This window comes from Camponotus vicinus, unplaced genomic scaffold (assembly GCF_025532165.1).
Source record: "Camponotus vicinus isolate PSW18456_S1 unplaced genomic scaffold, iyCamVici1.0 SCAF_3, whole genome shotgun sequence".
Lineage (NCBI taxonomy): Eukaryota > Metazoa > Arthropoda > Insecta > Hymenoptera > Formicidae > Camponotus > Camponotus vicinus.
In genome coordinates, this window is record NW_028141967.1 from 14,331,204 (window position 1) to 14,345,541 (window position 14,338).

Consider the following 14,338-nt stretch of genomic DNA (forward strand, 5'->3'; position numbering starts at 1 on the left):
AATTGTTCAGCTGATTGTGCAGTTTCATTCGTCGTTTGTGCATTTGTGGAATGTTTTGAGGATGTTTTGTTAGCGTCGTGTATCGAAGTATGATGCTTCTTCCCGCACTTTAAGCATCGTTTGGTGGAGATGCATTTACTGGCCGCATGGGAACCGAGACAGTTGAAACATCGTCGTTGCTTTAAGATGATGTTTCTCCGTTGCTGAACGGGTTTAGTCTGATAGCGCTTGCATTTTGCAAGGTGATGCGAGGATCCACACAGCGGGCACGTTGGAGTGCTTGAAAAAGAGGAAGAGGTAGCGACGTGAGCAGCTATCTTCGAACGCGGCTTACTTGAGGAGCTGGCCGAATAATCTTTATTCGACCCAGAGGTTGAGGCATGTAAATTAAGGTTTTCCATTGCCCTTGTTCTTGCAACAAGAAACTCCTCGAACTAAGCGTACGTCAGATAAATCGTGGATGATCCGAGTTTTACTTCCCATGCCTCTCGAGTCTCGGGATCAAGCAATCTCACCAGCAAATGCAGCAGCAGCGGGTCCCAATGATGTACGGCGCATCCTAGGGCACGGATCGCGCCCATGGCCTCAGATATCGTCGTCAGAAGAGCTCTCAATCCTTGTGCAGACTTTGTTTTGAGCGGTTTCAGGTTAGTGAGTCTGTCCAGCTGGGCGGATATCAGAAATTGCTTATTCTCATACCTCGACAGTAATAAGGTCCACGCGATTTCGAAGTTATCACCTGAAACAGGCAAATTGCAAACCAGACGTGCTGCCTCTCCAGTAATGCACGTCTTTAAGTAGTGCATTTTTTCCACAGCTGACAGATCCGTGTTGTCTCGTATCAGGGCTGTGAATAAATCGTGGAACGACCTCCAAGATTGGTAGTCTCCAGTGAAAATCGGAATTTTGATCCGAGGTAAAGCACTGCGAGGCATCAACGATGTGGACGCTCCGTGCTCTGACAATGTGGGTCTTGAATGCCGATCTAGAGTGTCGAACTCGTCTCGTTGAGTGAGGAGCTTGGCGCGAGAGTACACATAAAAGGCATGACATCGCTCGTAAACTCGTTCTTTGAGGTACGGCCGTTCGCTTAAGGCATCGCTCTCAGAGACAAATGTTTTCATGCTCTTCTTGAAACTTTGCCCAGTTTTGTTCGAGCATATCTAATCGTGTGGTAATCAACTGGCGAGTCACGCGTGAGACGTCGGTATCATCGGACTCAGCTGACTCTTGAATAAGGGTGAATCGGCTCCGTTGCAGAGCGATCCTTGCGTCTAAGTTAGACATCTTTAATGGCGCGCGAATCCGGCTCGAAGGACCAAATAATGTATAAGAATCTCTTGTCTGGTTCCGCGCGCCCCGCTGTTGTCTCTTGATTCGGTTGCTTTGGTATAGAACCGACGATTATATCTAAAATAATTGCTACAACGTGGATGTAAATATCATGTAATTTTTGATATATACTCATCAACAATTATCTCACCATATGTGATATCATAAACAAGACATGACTGACTTCATTGCTTGAGATATAATATAAAGAAATATAATTAATTCTTGAGTACAATACTTTTCGCTGTTAGATAAAATCCATAAAGGAACGTAAAAAATAACACTCTTATTTTAAGGTAAATTATATAAAAGAATAGTTTAACACAGGAATCAATACTCTGTTTAAAACCATAAAATTAATAACGTGTGATGCTATATCCTTTAACAACTCAAAAGAATATCAGAATTGAGATCCACCATTCTTAAAAATATTAACATTAATAAAATAAAATCACAAATATAAAGTAGTCATAATGCACAGAGTAAATAAGTAAAAAACGAGTTTCGTTATATACTAAAAAACGTAATTAAAGTAGGAACTATCATTCTTTGTACTTGTAAATTGTCAGTCATATAATAATCTATAGTATCTGCTTATTGCACTAAAAATCTTAATCGTTGGTAACTAAAAAATGCTGAAAGTTATTATAATTAAAATTATTAAAAATATCAGACTCGTGAATATAAAATTAAAAGTATAAATTGGTATAAGTGGCAATGCGAGTCTAGTGTCGAAATTATTACACCGCTATTTATTGTACAAAAGACAATCATATAAGAACGTTTCGACCCTATTTTTGGGTCATCTTCAAATTTGGGTCATCGCAAATTTAAACTAAGTAATGAAATAATACAAAATTAGAGTCAAGCATACGAGTGCTGTCTAAAAATACGTTTCAGTTGAATGATGCGGTATCTCATTGTTGTTTTGACGATGTCTGCAATTTAAACAACCCGAATCTGTCAGCAAATAAAATACATCAAACCGAACAACAGTTTGAATTGATAAAATAACTTAAATAAATTAGGATAAAAAAGTAGACTAAATAAATAAGTAAGAGTTCTAAAATTTAAAAAATTTAAAAAATTATAAAATTACGGAATTAAAACTGTATAAAGGAACAATAAAAATTACTTACTTCCAGACATCGAAAACATTGGCAGACAATAAAAGTGAAGAGAGACCGACCATCATCACAACAACAAAAATTATTAACTAGTCCTCGAGACGTAACGAGGCTACTTTATAAAGGAGTCGGAGCGAGTCGATGATAATATATAAATATAAACATGCGCAGAGTCACAAAAATTCAAATGTGGTATAAGAGATCGAAATATTAAATTTTTGATAAATTATTAACAATGTTTGAGTAAATTTCGGGTAAACGTTCGGTATCCGTCTGCAAATTTAAACCATTATTTTGTCTCTTAATAAATAACATTTCGGAAATTAATCTTTTGCTCAAGAAAGGCTCCTGGTCTAAAATTTTTACATCCTCCCAATCAAAATCATGGTCGAAATTCAATCTATGGTTAGTGATAACCGATTGAGTGTTAGTATTGCGTTTAATGTGACAACGATGCTCATTAATTCTGGTATGTAGTTGCCTGCTAATCTGTCCCACATAAGAAGATTATTATAATTAGAATTATGCTAGAGTGAGTCTTCTGACTCGTTCTTCTCATTCCCCTGTAGAGGCGGGGGGAAGATTCGTCACACAAAATGGCGTCGGATGTGAGAGTCGAACTCGGACGTTACTCACGCAGATAATAATGAGAGAATCGAACTGGGATTCTGTTACCTCGTTGATGAAATGCGGATGAGTCGAACTGGGACTCGTATACCTCGCCCCACAACGGGGGTCGTCGGCTGGCTCAGTGAGAGAGAGAGTCGAGCGAGGACTCTGTCACCTTACGGCAAGGCTCAGTGAGAGAGAGAGTCGAGCGAGGACTCTGTCACCTTACGGCATGGCTCAGTGAGAGAGAGAGAGTCGAGCGAGGACTCTGTCACCTTACGACAGGGGTGGGCGAGAGTAAACCTTACGAGAATCTTGTCGATTCTCTATCACCTTTCGGCTTGCCCTTCGGAGATGTCTGACTAGAGACGGTAATCTCCGAGCTTTTGTCCCCAATTGGACGAAGGTCGACCTTCCTGATTCGGCGTAGCATAAGAATTATGCAACGTTAGAGAGCAGTCTCAACGGATGCGTAACGAACAAAGAGCACACGCACTAGACGCACTATCCGTCTCGAACAAAAGGGCACGCGCCACGCACGCCCTCCGACCTCGTAGGAAAAAAAGGAAAGTAAAAGCGCTGTTTTATCACGAGTAGCGCGTACGTCCCATACGTGCGCCTCTCGCGGCCTTCAGGTCCCTCTAACTGGGACTCATATCGGTAACACAGGAAGTTTCCTTAACAACGTACCTTACAATTGTTACGCATTTCTTGATCGAAGACGCACTCCTATTCTTCCAAGACTATGTATTTCTTTTGTCGAAGCCACCACACTGAAAAAAAGACTTGGTTATAATAATCCAAACTTTGATAAATTACCCACCGCTGTGGTAAAATAGTTTTAACTAAACGTATAGGTGGTTAAGACGAAATAATTTGGTTAATGTTAACAAATAATTTTAGCAAAACTTAGTACGGTTTGATTAATATTAACAAAGTTTGATGATTATTACCAAGTAATGTTAAGTATTACCAAACGATTTGATAAGTATAAACAGATTGTTTATTAATAATTATTGAATTATTTGATAATTATTATCAATTACATATGATAATTATAACAAAATGATGTAGTAAATATAAGTGAATTTCTTATTAATAATTATTAAATTACTTAGTAAATATTACTTAATAGTACGATAAGTATAACAAATCAATTTGTAAATATAAATAAATTATTTAGTAATAGTTACCAAATTATAAAATCATATAATATATAATACTAACATATGATAATTATAAAGAGATAATTTAGTAAATATTAGCAAATTACTTAGTGATAGTTATTACACTATATATTACATATATAAATTCTTATGAAATTTTTTCTTATAATATTTTGTGTGAAAGATTTTATTATAGGATATTAAATAATTAAATAAATTAGTTTTAACGAAATGTGAAATAACTATATAATATATAATATGTAATATTATTTAAATATAAAATATTCAATGAGATTTACAATTATATCACATTTCGTTAAAATTAATTTATTTTATTATTTAATATCCTATAATAAAATATTTTACACAAAATATTACAAGAAAAAAATTTTATAAAAATTTATGTATGTTTCGTATTCAAAGATTGACTTATGAATATAAATAAAATATTTATCTATTTATTTAAGAAAATATTTCGAAACGTTTATTAACACAATCTAATACAAAATACACTGTTTATATCTACATCTTATATCTATAAATAAATCTACATACAAAATACGTATAAGTTCTTATATTAATTTTTTTATAATATTTTAAAAATTTTAATAAAGTAGCAGTAATATCAAATATTTCAATTAACTGACTAACTTTTAATGTATTATAACTTGATATATTATAAAAAATATTTATTATTTCCTAAATAATACTTAATATGTCCTTAAGTATAAATCATGTAAAATAATTCTTAAATATTAAATATTGAAATAAAATATCTGCCATCACCCGAAATATGATAATTGCATGTTCTTACATTCAATGATTTTGAAATCTTTATTACATTTAATTCTGTCTGATTATTTCCGCAAGGTAAAGAAATCTCATATGCTTTGAAATGCATATCTAAACCTAAAGTAACACATTTTCTGTAGTAAACAAAAATATCTCTATTTTCATCCAACATAATATGAATCATTATTCCGAATAATAAATTGTTTTCATCAGGATTTGCAATTATTACAAAATTACGTTTAAATAAAATACTATTAAATTTTACCCACGAAACTTCAGTCAAGCGCCTATTATCTATTTGGAGAATGTTAGTCGATTCAATCGACGCTATTCCTATGTTTTTTCCTATTTTTAATGAGTCATCGATACCTTTGTTGATTAATAATCTATAAAAAAATTGAAGTTGTAATTTTATCGCAAGTGATGAAATAATATTTCTTCGAGAAGTCACAACAGATGCATAAGTTTTCGATAACTTATGAAATCCCTCATATCGAATGGAAGACAAATATTTTAATGGTCCCATTTTTCGAATAATTCCAGGATAATGAATTAAGAAATAAAATTTAGGTTTTAATTGTTCTTTGAATAATCGCATAAACATCTCATGATGTGAAAAAATCAAATATCTCAGATAATTTACTTGATCATCAGATATAATATTTTCTGTGGTTATTTTAATAATTTCATACAATACGAGATAGAATTCCCAAACTTGATCATAATCAGGCACAAGATCTCCGATGAGAAAAGAGAGATAGCATACCAACGCTGACATTTTGGCTGCGCTTATTATTAAACACCTTTAATGATATGATCATTTCTAATAAAAAATAAAAAATTTTATTTCCTCGATCAAAGTCTGACTGATGATTAAAATATTTGATTCGGTAATTTAAATGCTCTAATGTCACATAATTTTTATTTACAAAATATATATATTTATAAAATGTTGTATAATCTTCGCGAGATCATATCGACAAACTCCTTCAAAGAGATCATGCATTATATCGCACGTATAATTTGTCGTACAATCAAAATGCGGGATTTCATTAAATATACAATCTTCTTTTACACCACATGAAAAATTTGCAAGATCTTGAGCATAATTTTCAAATATGCACAATAAATTTATATTTTCAAATTTTGCACAGCGTGTTATAGATTTTGGAGCTCTACAAATACGACAAAAATATTCGCTAACAAAGCTCTCATTAAAACCCAAAAGACTATTGAGACCCAAATTATCTCCTAGTAAAGCTACTACAACAAAATATACTCTAGTTTTACAATTCTTTTTATCACATATAACGATTCCTGTGTTACTTAAAAATTTTATTTCTTCAATGACTTTATTGAAACATTTGGCATTTCCAAAGTGCGTTCTATCAGACGAATAAATAAATTGTATTAAGAAAATGTTTTCTAATGAGGAAGCATGATGAGGAGGTAAAGTTGGTATAGACCCATATAATGCACCTACTTTACGAATTCCCTGTTCTCAAAGGATTTCCAGTTTCAAAATTATCGTAATAATCCAAAAACTTACCTTTTTTAAAAAAAGGTAAAAAAAGGGCGCCAAGTTCATGCACTAATTGTATCCAACTGTCATATTGTCTACAAAAGTAGTGATATAAAAAAATTGCGCCAACTAAGAATAAAAATTTGTACAAGATAAATAGAAGTACAAGGAAGAAAACTTGTACAAGTTAAATAGAAATATTTTAATTATGATATATAATTATGAATTATATTATATTTAATATTAAAAACATTGTTATACAAAATAATTGTTTTAATTTTCAAAAATAATAATATTAAAAAATTAAAAATTTATTTAGAAATTGAAAATTAATATAAAACAAAAAAGTAAAAAAAATTTTAATTAAAAAAACGGCGCCGCCAATAAAATTGGCATATATTCCAATTAAATATATATTTAACAGCAAATATAATTGCTGGACATTTATTATTAACTCTCTTAAGATAATAATTTAATTATTATAATTCTTATATTATTTTCACAAATTATACTTTTTACTTTAGAAATTTCTATGAGATTTATTCAAGCTTATGTTTTTTCTATTTTATCAACTTTATATAGTATGGAAATCTAAAAGATTGGAACATATTCCAATTATTAGTCTAACATTTAAATTTAATGACCTAATTTCTTTAATTATTTTATATTGATTTACATTTGGAAATTTAGACTTTTAAGCTGAACAATATATTAATAAAATTGGCAGCGCCAAGTTTTTTTAATTAAAATTTTTTTACTTTTTTGTTTTATATTAATTTTCAGTTTTCAATTTTTAAATAAATTTTTAATTTTTTAATATTATTATTTTTGAAAATTAAAACAACTATTTTATATAACAATGTTTTCAATTAAACTTGGCGCGAGACACTACCGTGTCTCTTGATATAAGAACAACGGTATGACTATTCGATCACCATAATTTTCTCGTATTGATTTCCAAATGGTCCCATCACAAAGATTAGCGTACACTTTATTAGTATATAACGAAGAGCTGTCAGTGTTAATAATGTTTAATACTTCCTTGTAAACATTAGGTATTTCTAGTAAAGATTTTAATATTTCACGCATTGAAACAATTTGACTTTTGCATTTCTTAATTGTTAAAGTTGTTTTCTGTCCATCTTTTCTATCATCATATAAATCTCCGATAAAGAAAGATTCCGGTCGAATAAAAAATTTCGATTTCTTGAGATACTCAAATCTTTTGTATTCTGTTCCAACATCATCTATAATATTGAAATATTAAAACAATTTTTTAAAATATTTTGAAATTCATCAGGTAATTCCTCTTTCAATTTATCGTAAAAATGTTCTGAAACATTCTGAATAATTTCCCTCAATTCCTCAAGAATTTCTTGGACAATCAATCTAGGAACATTAGGTTTGCTATATAATCTAGCGATATATTTCATAACATAATTCCGAATATCATCGCATTCTAATACATCTTTCTCTTTTGGAGAATTATCATAATCGAGTGAGAAATTATGTGTAGACTTTTCTTCACGATGAATATCTTTTATTATAAGTGTATCATTTTGAATTATTTTATTAGAAACTGATTTTGTTTGATTAACTCGAAATGAAAATTTTATTAAATGTTTTTCCAAAGTAAATATTTATAAAATTTTCTATAACAATTTCAGAAAATACAATTATACGATATTTCAAATGAATGATGAGACTTCAAATGTTTTAGATGTATTTGAGTATCTCCAGAAATTTGCTTTAAACAAAACTGGCAATTTATTTTGATTGATTGTTCCATCTCCAATTTTATTTTTCATTACCTTAATGTCTATATATGTACTTAATATCTATTAATCAATTTTATAAGTTTAATGTATAGAATCGGTGTCTGTAAAGCTGGCACGACAATCTACGAATTATAAAAAAATACTAAGAGTTCTGATAGCACTTTTCATAGGTCTATAGTTCCTGATAAAAATTAAAAAGAGCATTGCTTATATTAAAAAATCGAAATCGAATAAATGTCGTGCTAACTTCGCGAATCTAGCACGATACTCTTTCCTCTAAAGTACCAAAACGTGTTGAATATTATTATTTTTAGCAAGAGTTCCCGATAGTTCTGTTCAAGTTCAGCCTATATATGCAATTTCAGATCGATATTTCAAAAATTAATAATTTTTAAACAATTTTTAAGATTCTCGCCCAGCACGACATTCTCCCTCTAAAGTACTAAACCGCATTGAAAATTATTATTTCTAATAACAGTTCTCGATAGTTCTGCTATAGTTCAGCCTATATATGCAATTTCTGATTGATATTTCAATAATTAATAATTTTTTACGAATTTTTAATGTTCTCGACCAGCACGACACTTAGTAAAAATGTGTCGTGCTGATGATTTTTCGTAGTTTTAACGGCAGTTCTCGACAGTTCTATATAAGTTCTATCTTTTAGAAACATTTTTACGCAGAGTTCCGGCCGATTACTATTTTTTAAATAATTTTTTACAATAACCCAGCACGACACTCTCCCTCTAAAGTACTAAGACACGTTGAATATTATTATTTTTAGCAAGAGTTCCCGACAGTTCTGTTGAAGTTCAGCCTATATATGCAGTTTTAGGTCAATATTCCAAAAATTAATAATTTTTTATGAACTTTTAATGTTCTTGACCAGCACGACACTTAGTAAAAATGTGTCGTGCTGATGATTTTCCGTAGTTTTAACAGCAGTTCTGGACAGTTCTATATAAGTTCTACCTTTTAGAAACATTTTTACGCGGAGTCCGACTGATTACTATTTTATAAATAATTTTTTACAATAACCCAGCACGACACTCTGCCTCTAAAGTATTAAAATGCGTTGAACATGATTATTTTTAGCAAGAGTTCTCGATAATTCTGCTATAATTCAGCCTATATATGCAATTTTAGGTCGATATTCCAACAATTAATAATATAATTGTAAAAAATTATTTATGAAATAATAAACGGTCGGAACTCTACGTATAAATGTTTCTAAAGGATAGAACTTTTATAGAACTGTCGAGAACTGCCGTCAAAATTACAGAAAATCATCAGCACGACACATTTTTACTAAGTGTCGTGCTGATCGAGGACATTAAAAATTCATAAAAAATTATTAATTATTAAAATATCGGTCTGAAATTGCATACATAGGCTGAACTGTAGCAGAACTATCGGGAACTCTTGCTAAAAATAATAATATTCAACGTGTCTTAGTACTTTAGAGGGAGAGTGTCGTGCTGGATTATTGTAAAAAATTATTTAAAAAATAGTAATCGCCCGGAACTCTGCATAAAAATGTTTCTAAAAGATAGAACTTATATAGAACTGTCCAGAACTGCCGTTAAAACTACGGAAAATCATCAGCACGACACATTTTCACTAAGTGTCGTGCTGGTTAAGAACATTAAAAATTCATAAAAAATTATTAATTTTTGGAATATCGACCTAAAACTGCATATATAGGTTGAACTATAGCAGAACTATCGAGAACTGTTATTAGAAATAATAATTTTCAACGCGGTTTAATACTTTAGAGGGAGAATGTCGTGCTGGGCGAGAATTTTAAAAATTGTTTAAAAATTATTACTTTTTGGAATATCGATCTAAAATTGCATATATAGGCTGAACTATAGCAGAACTATCGAGAACTGTTGTCAAAAATAATTATTTTCAACGCGTTTCAATACTTTAGAGGGAGAGTGTCGTGCTGGGTTATTGTAAAAAATTATTTTAAAAAATAGTAATCGGTCGGAACTTTGCGTAAAAATGTTTCTAAAAGATAGAACTTATATAGAACTGTCTAGAACTGCCGTTAAAACTACGGAAAATCATCAGCACGACACATTTTTACTAAGTGTCGTGCTGGTCGAGGACATTAAAAATTCGTAAAAAATTATTAATTATTGAAATATCGATCAGAAATTGCATATATAGGCTGAACTATAGCAGAACTATCGGGAACTCTTGCTAAAAATAATAATTTTCAACGCGGTTTAGTACTTTAGAGGGAGAATGTCGTGCTGGGCGAGAATCTTAAAAATTGTTTAAAAATTATTAATTTTTGAAATATCGATCTGAAATTGCATATATGGCTGAACTTGAACAGAACTATCGGGAACTCTTGCTAAAAATAATAATATTCAACGCGTTTTGGTACTTTAGAGGAAAGAGTGTCGTGCTAGATTCGCGAAGTTAGCACGACATTTTTTCGATTTCGATTTTTTAATATAAGGAATGCGGAACTCTTTTTAATTTTTATCAGGAACTATATAACTATGAAAAGTGCTATCAGAACTCTTAGTATTTTTTTATAATTCGTAGATTGTCGTGCCAGCTTCACAGACACATAGAATTGCGATAATAGATTAATACAAAAATCAAAAAATAAAATGCTGCATACAAATATTGCTTAAAAATAATAATGCTTAAAAAAATGCGTGCTAATTGATTTACAAAAAATGAGAGAGCTAGAAGTTAATAAGATTTTTAAAAATACTTCAGAAAATTATAATTGTTTCTAAAAACATAAGAAAATAACTAACCTTGTTTTAATTTATTTAGAATATTACAAACAAATGGAATTTTTTGGTCCGAAGATGTATAAATTTCATAGATGCTCCATTGAATCAAATACCAAAAATTCTCGCATTCTTTTGAATAGCACGCATTAAAAGTGATAAATATTTTAAAAAGTACATCAACGGCCTTCAATACAGATGGTATTTCATACATAGTTTTGTCGAGTCGCACATATATTTTATCGATGGAAGTTATTTCGAGACCAACAACAATAATAAAAGGCTGCATTGTAAGATTCATCTGAGACATTTTGTTTTGTTTTTCAATACACATTTGTTCAATATCTCCAGGTATCTGAAAAAAGAAAAAAATATTAAATTACATTTTACTAATATAAAAAGTAATCAATTGTAATTATTTTTTTAATTCAAATATTGATAATAAATACATATTGACAAACCTTGCAATATACCTTGCATAATAATACCATCTCGGCTTTCAGAAATTGTAGGTTTCCAAACTCTTCTCCGATCTCCGATTTTTATACTAATTTTCATTGATTTAGGAGCTGAAATAGTTATTAAAATCCAAATCTGAAGAAGTGTTTTACTATCTACAAAGTTATATCAAATAATTAAAGATATATTTTATTTTATAATCATGTAATTTTATAATGCATTTAAATTTTACAATAAACATGTAATTTTATAATTATTTTTTGATAGATAAATATTAATACAAAACAAAAAGAGATATAAATATTTACTTAAATCTAAAGATTGTGACTGCATGAGAATCTGATTGAGTCGATCTCCTGTTGAAAGATGTTTTTCTAATAATTTGTAATATTTTTCAAAATGCAAATTCCATGATGAAATCAATTTATTTTTGCATTCCGGATATTTTCTTTCAAAATTTCTTTCTGTAAATATACAAAAAAATGTTTATCAACTATACATTTTACATATGACTGCAATTAAATACTATACATTCAAAATTTATAAATTTTTATTATTAAATTATTTTGAATTTACCTGCACACATGTATATAAACACACATGTTGTATATATGTTGTATATATTATTACCAGTACATATCCAAAATTCGAAGTTAATATCGACCACTTTTTTGTTATATCATTAATATTTTTAAATAATTTATTTGTGCAATCACATAAACGTAACTCATATGATTCGTTCCATTTTGTTATTACTTCGTCCATTGGATTTTGGTTATGAATTAACCAAATTCTGTATTGTTCCGCAATTTCTAAATCTATATTTAAATTTTAAAAGATTATATGAACATATACATTTTCAATTTTGAAAGAAAAATTTTAAGATAAATATTGCAATTTAATATTAAATGTTTTTAAATAATCTTACATGCTTTCACTATTTTTGTATAGAAATACCTGTGTTGTTAACAATGTTTTCCTCAATTTGCTTTGATTTTTTCAATTTATTGATACAATTAATGAATTTTATATCATTATGAAATCTATCCACTAATTTTCCTCGTGAAATTCCTGCTTTATCTTCTTTAGAATCTTTTTTACGAATTGGTGGTATAAAGTAAATTTCTTTGTTTTCATGTGGAAAGAGTTTAACGATTTCATGAGAAATTTGCTCAAAATCTTCGTTTTTAAGCAACCTTAAAGAGATTAAATATAATATTAAATAATATTATTACATTTCATATATATTTTTACTTCCAGGCCTGGAGAAGGATGGGTCGAAGGAAGGACGTAACACAGATAGTTTTTTCCCGAAGTCGCAGTAGGAGGTAAGCGACTCGGATCGAACGAACTTTGAGACTCGAAAACAGGTAAACGACATTGAGCCGCTATTACTCCGCTTCGAGCGTTCGCTCGATGGTCCCCTTTTCGGTAAGGGAATCTAATCCCTTTTACACGGACGAGACCATACGCGACCTTTAATGACTAGGAATGAGTGCAGGGTAATTAATTAATAGAGAAATTTAGTTGCAAATTTTGACATTTATTTATATAAAATATAATTGATAAAATTTAGACATAAGAGAAGAATGATATAAGAGAAGAATGATATAAAAAATTTTTATAATTAAATGCGCTATATTTTGTGTGTGTGAGTGTGGATAAGTGTGTGTTTTCTAGCGGGTGTTACATGAGTACGGAGGTCGTCAGTCGAGCAGATTAAGAGGGGATGCTATTTTTATCTCTATGCTTGACTGAAGGTTACAATGATTTTGGGTTTTCTTTGCAATTACAAGTCATAATTAACTCTGTGTGAGTGTATGTGTGTATTAGTGAGACAAGGAAGGTTAATTAGGTTGTGGAGGATACCTTTCCCATAGGAATTCTATGGATATGGCTAAGGGGTAATTGGTAATTGGGGTAAAGCAGGGGATAATGATATTAGGAGGAGCGATGTTTAAGAAGTAGGGCAATGTAGGGAGGTATGTGGGACCAGGTTCTAGGGTAAAGCAACCTGGAAGGATTGGACCAGTGTACTCGGGGAAAAAGATGCTAAGGAATCTCGCGATGCGTCGATCGCTAGGATCGATTGAGGAATAAATCGGAGGAGGAGGAGTAGGGAAAAAGGGAGAGGTGAATCTAGTGGTGGTTCGTTGAGGGGAGAAGGAGAAGGTGAATCTGGTGGTGGTTCGTTGTGGGGAGAAGGAGGGGGTGAAGGTAATTGAGGGTCAGATGGAAGATCTACTTCTATGGAATCGGGTTCTACTTCATATATAGGGGAATAACTAGAGGGAAGGGTTCCTTGAGATAGGTAGGGAGCGTCTCGTGTATTTTCTTGAATATTATTCAAGAAGATTCTTGTAATGGGTAGGTTAGTGTTGATTCGGCTTATGTCTAACACGAATGAGGGATCGGCCGCAGCCCGAGCCAATAAATTGCGCGTTCGGTGGTTCCGACGGTATCTATTCCATTTGGCGCGCCTCTCAGAAATAGTGCGAGTGGAAAGGGATTCCACTGAAAGCAAAATAAAAAAAAAGAATAAAAGATAAAAATAAAAATAAAACAATGAGGTACAGGAAAATCGAGAGATTATACACCGCGATCAAGAATCGAATGGGCTTACTGTTTTTATTGATGCTGACTGAGCTGGTCGTCAAAGAGTCGGTTAGTTGCTGATGAGAAGGGTTCTCCGGTAGATCGTGGTGAGTTTCCCGTGGATGTGGGATTCGCTGAGCGCTTTGATGAAAATTCACGACAATTACTCGGAGCGAACTTGTATAAAAATCTTTACTTA

General features: G+C 31.2%; 2 protein-coding genes across 2 annotated transcripts; both read right to left on the reverse strand.

The window, feature by feature from the left end:
- Positions 1–434: 434 nt before the first annotated feature.
- LOC145969096 (uncharacterized) lies at positions 435–1,124 on the reverse strand. Its single transcript, XM_083094953.1, has one exon. The coding sequence runs from the start codon at positions 1,122–1,124 to the stop codon at positions 435–437; it is 690 nt and encodes a 229-aa protein (XP_082951079.1).
- A 9,980-nt stretch (positions 1,125–11,104) lies between these two features.
- Positions 11,105–11,877, reverse strand: LOC145968293 (uncharacterized). The gene is made up of 3 exons (XM_083093670.1): positions 11,853–11,877; positions 11,561–11,699; positions 11,105–11,447 (listed from the first exon to the last, which is right to left on the reverse strand). Exons 1-3 carry the CDS (start codon positions 11,875–11,877, stop codon positions 11,105–11,107), a joined length of 507 nt encoding a protein of 168 aa, XP_082949796.1.
- Positions 11,878–14,338: the final 2,461 nt, after the last annotated feature.

Bases quoted from the DNA above. Each gene is read 5' to 3' on its own strand.
- LOC145969096 (XM_083094953.1), bottom strand. From the start codon at position 1,124: ATGAAAACATTTGTCTCTGAGAGCGATGCCTTAAGCGAACGGCCGTAC.
- LOC145968293 (XM_083093670.1), bottom strand. From the start codon at position 11,877: ATGCAGTCACAATCTTTAGATTTAA. The intron at 11,700-11,852 runs GTAAATATTTAT...ATAACTTTGTAG, and splicing joins GTCACAATCTTTAGATTTAA to ATAGTAAAACACTTCTTCAG. The intron at 11,448-11,560 runs AGGTATATTGCA...TATTTTTTTCTT, and splicing joins CGAGATGGTATTATTATGCA to TTTTCAGATACCTGGAGATA.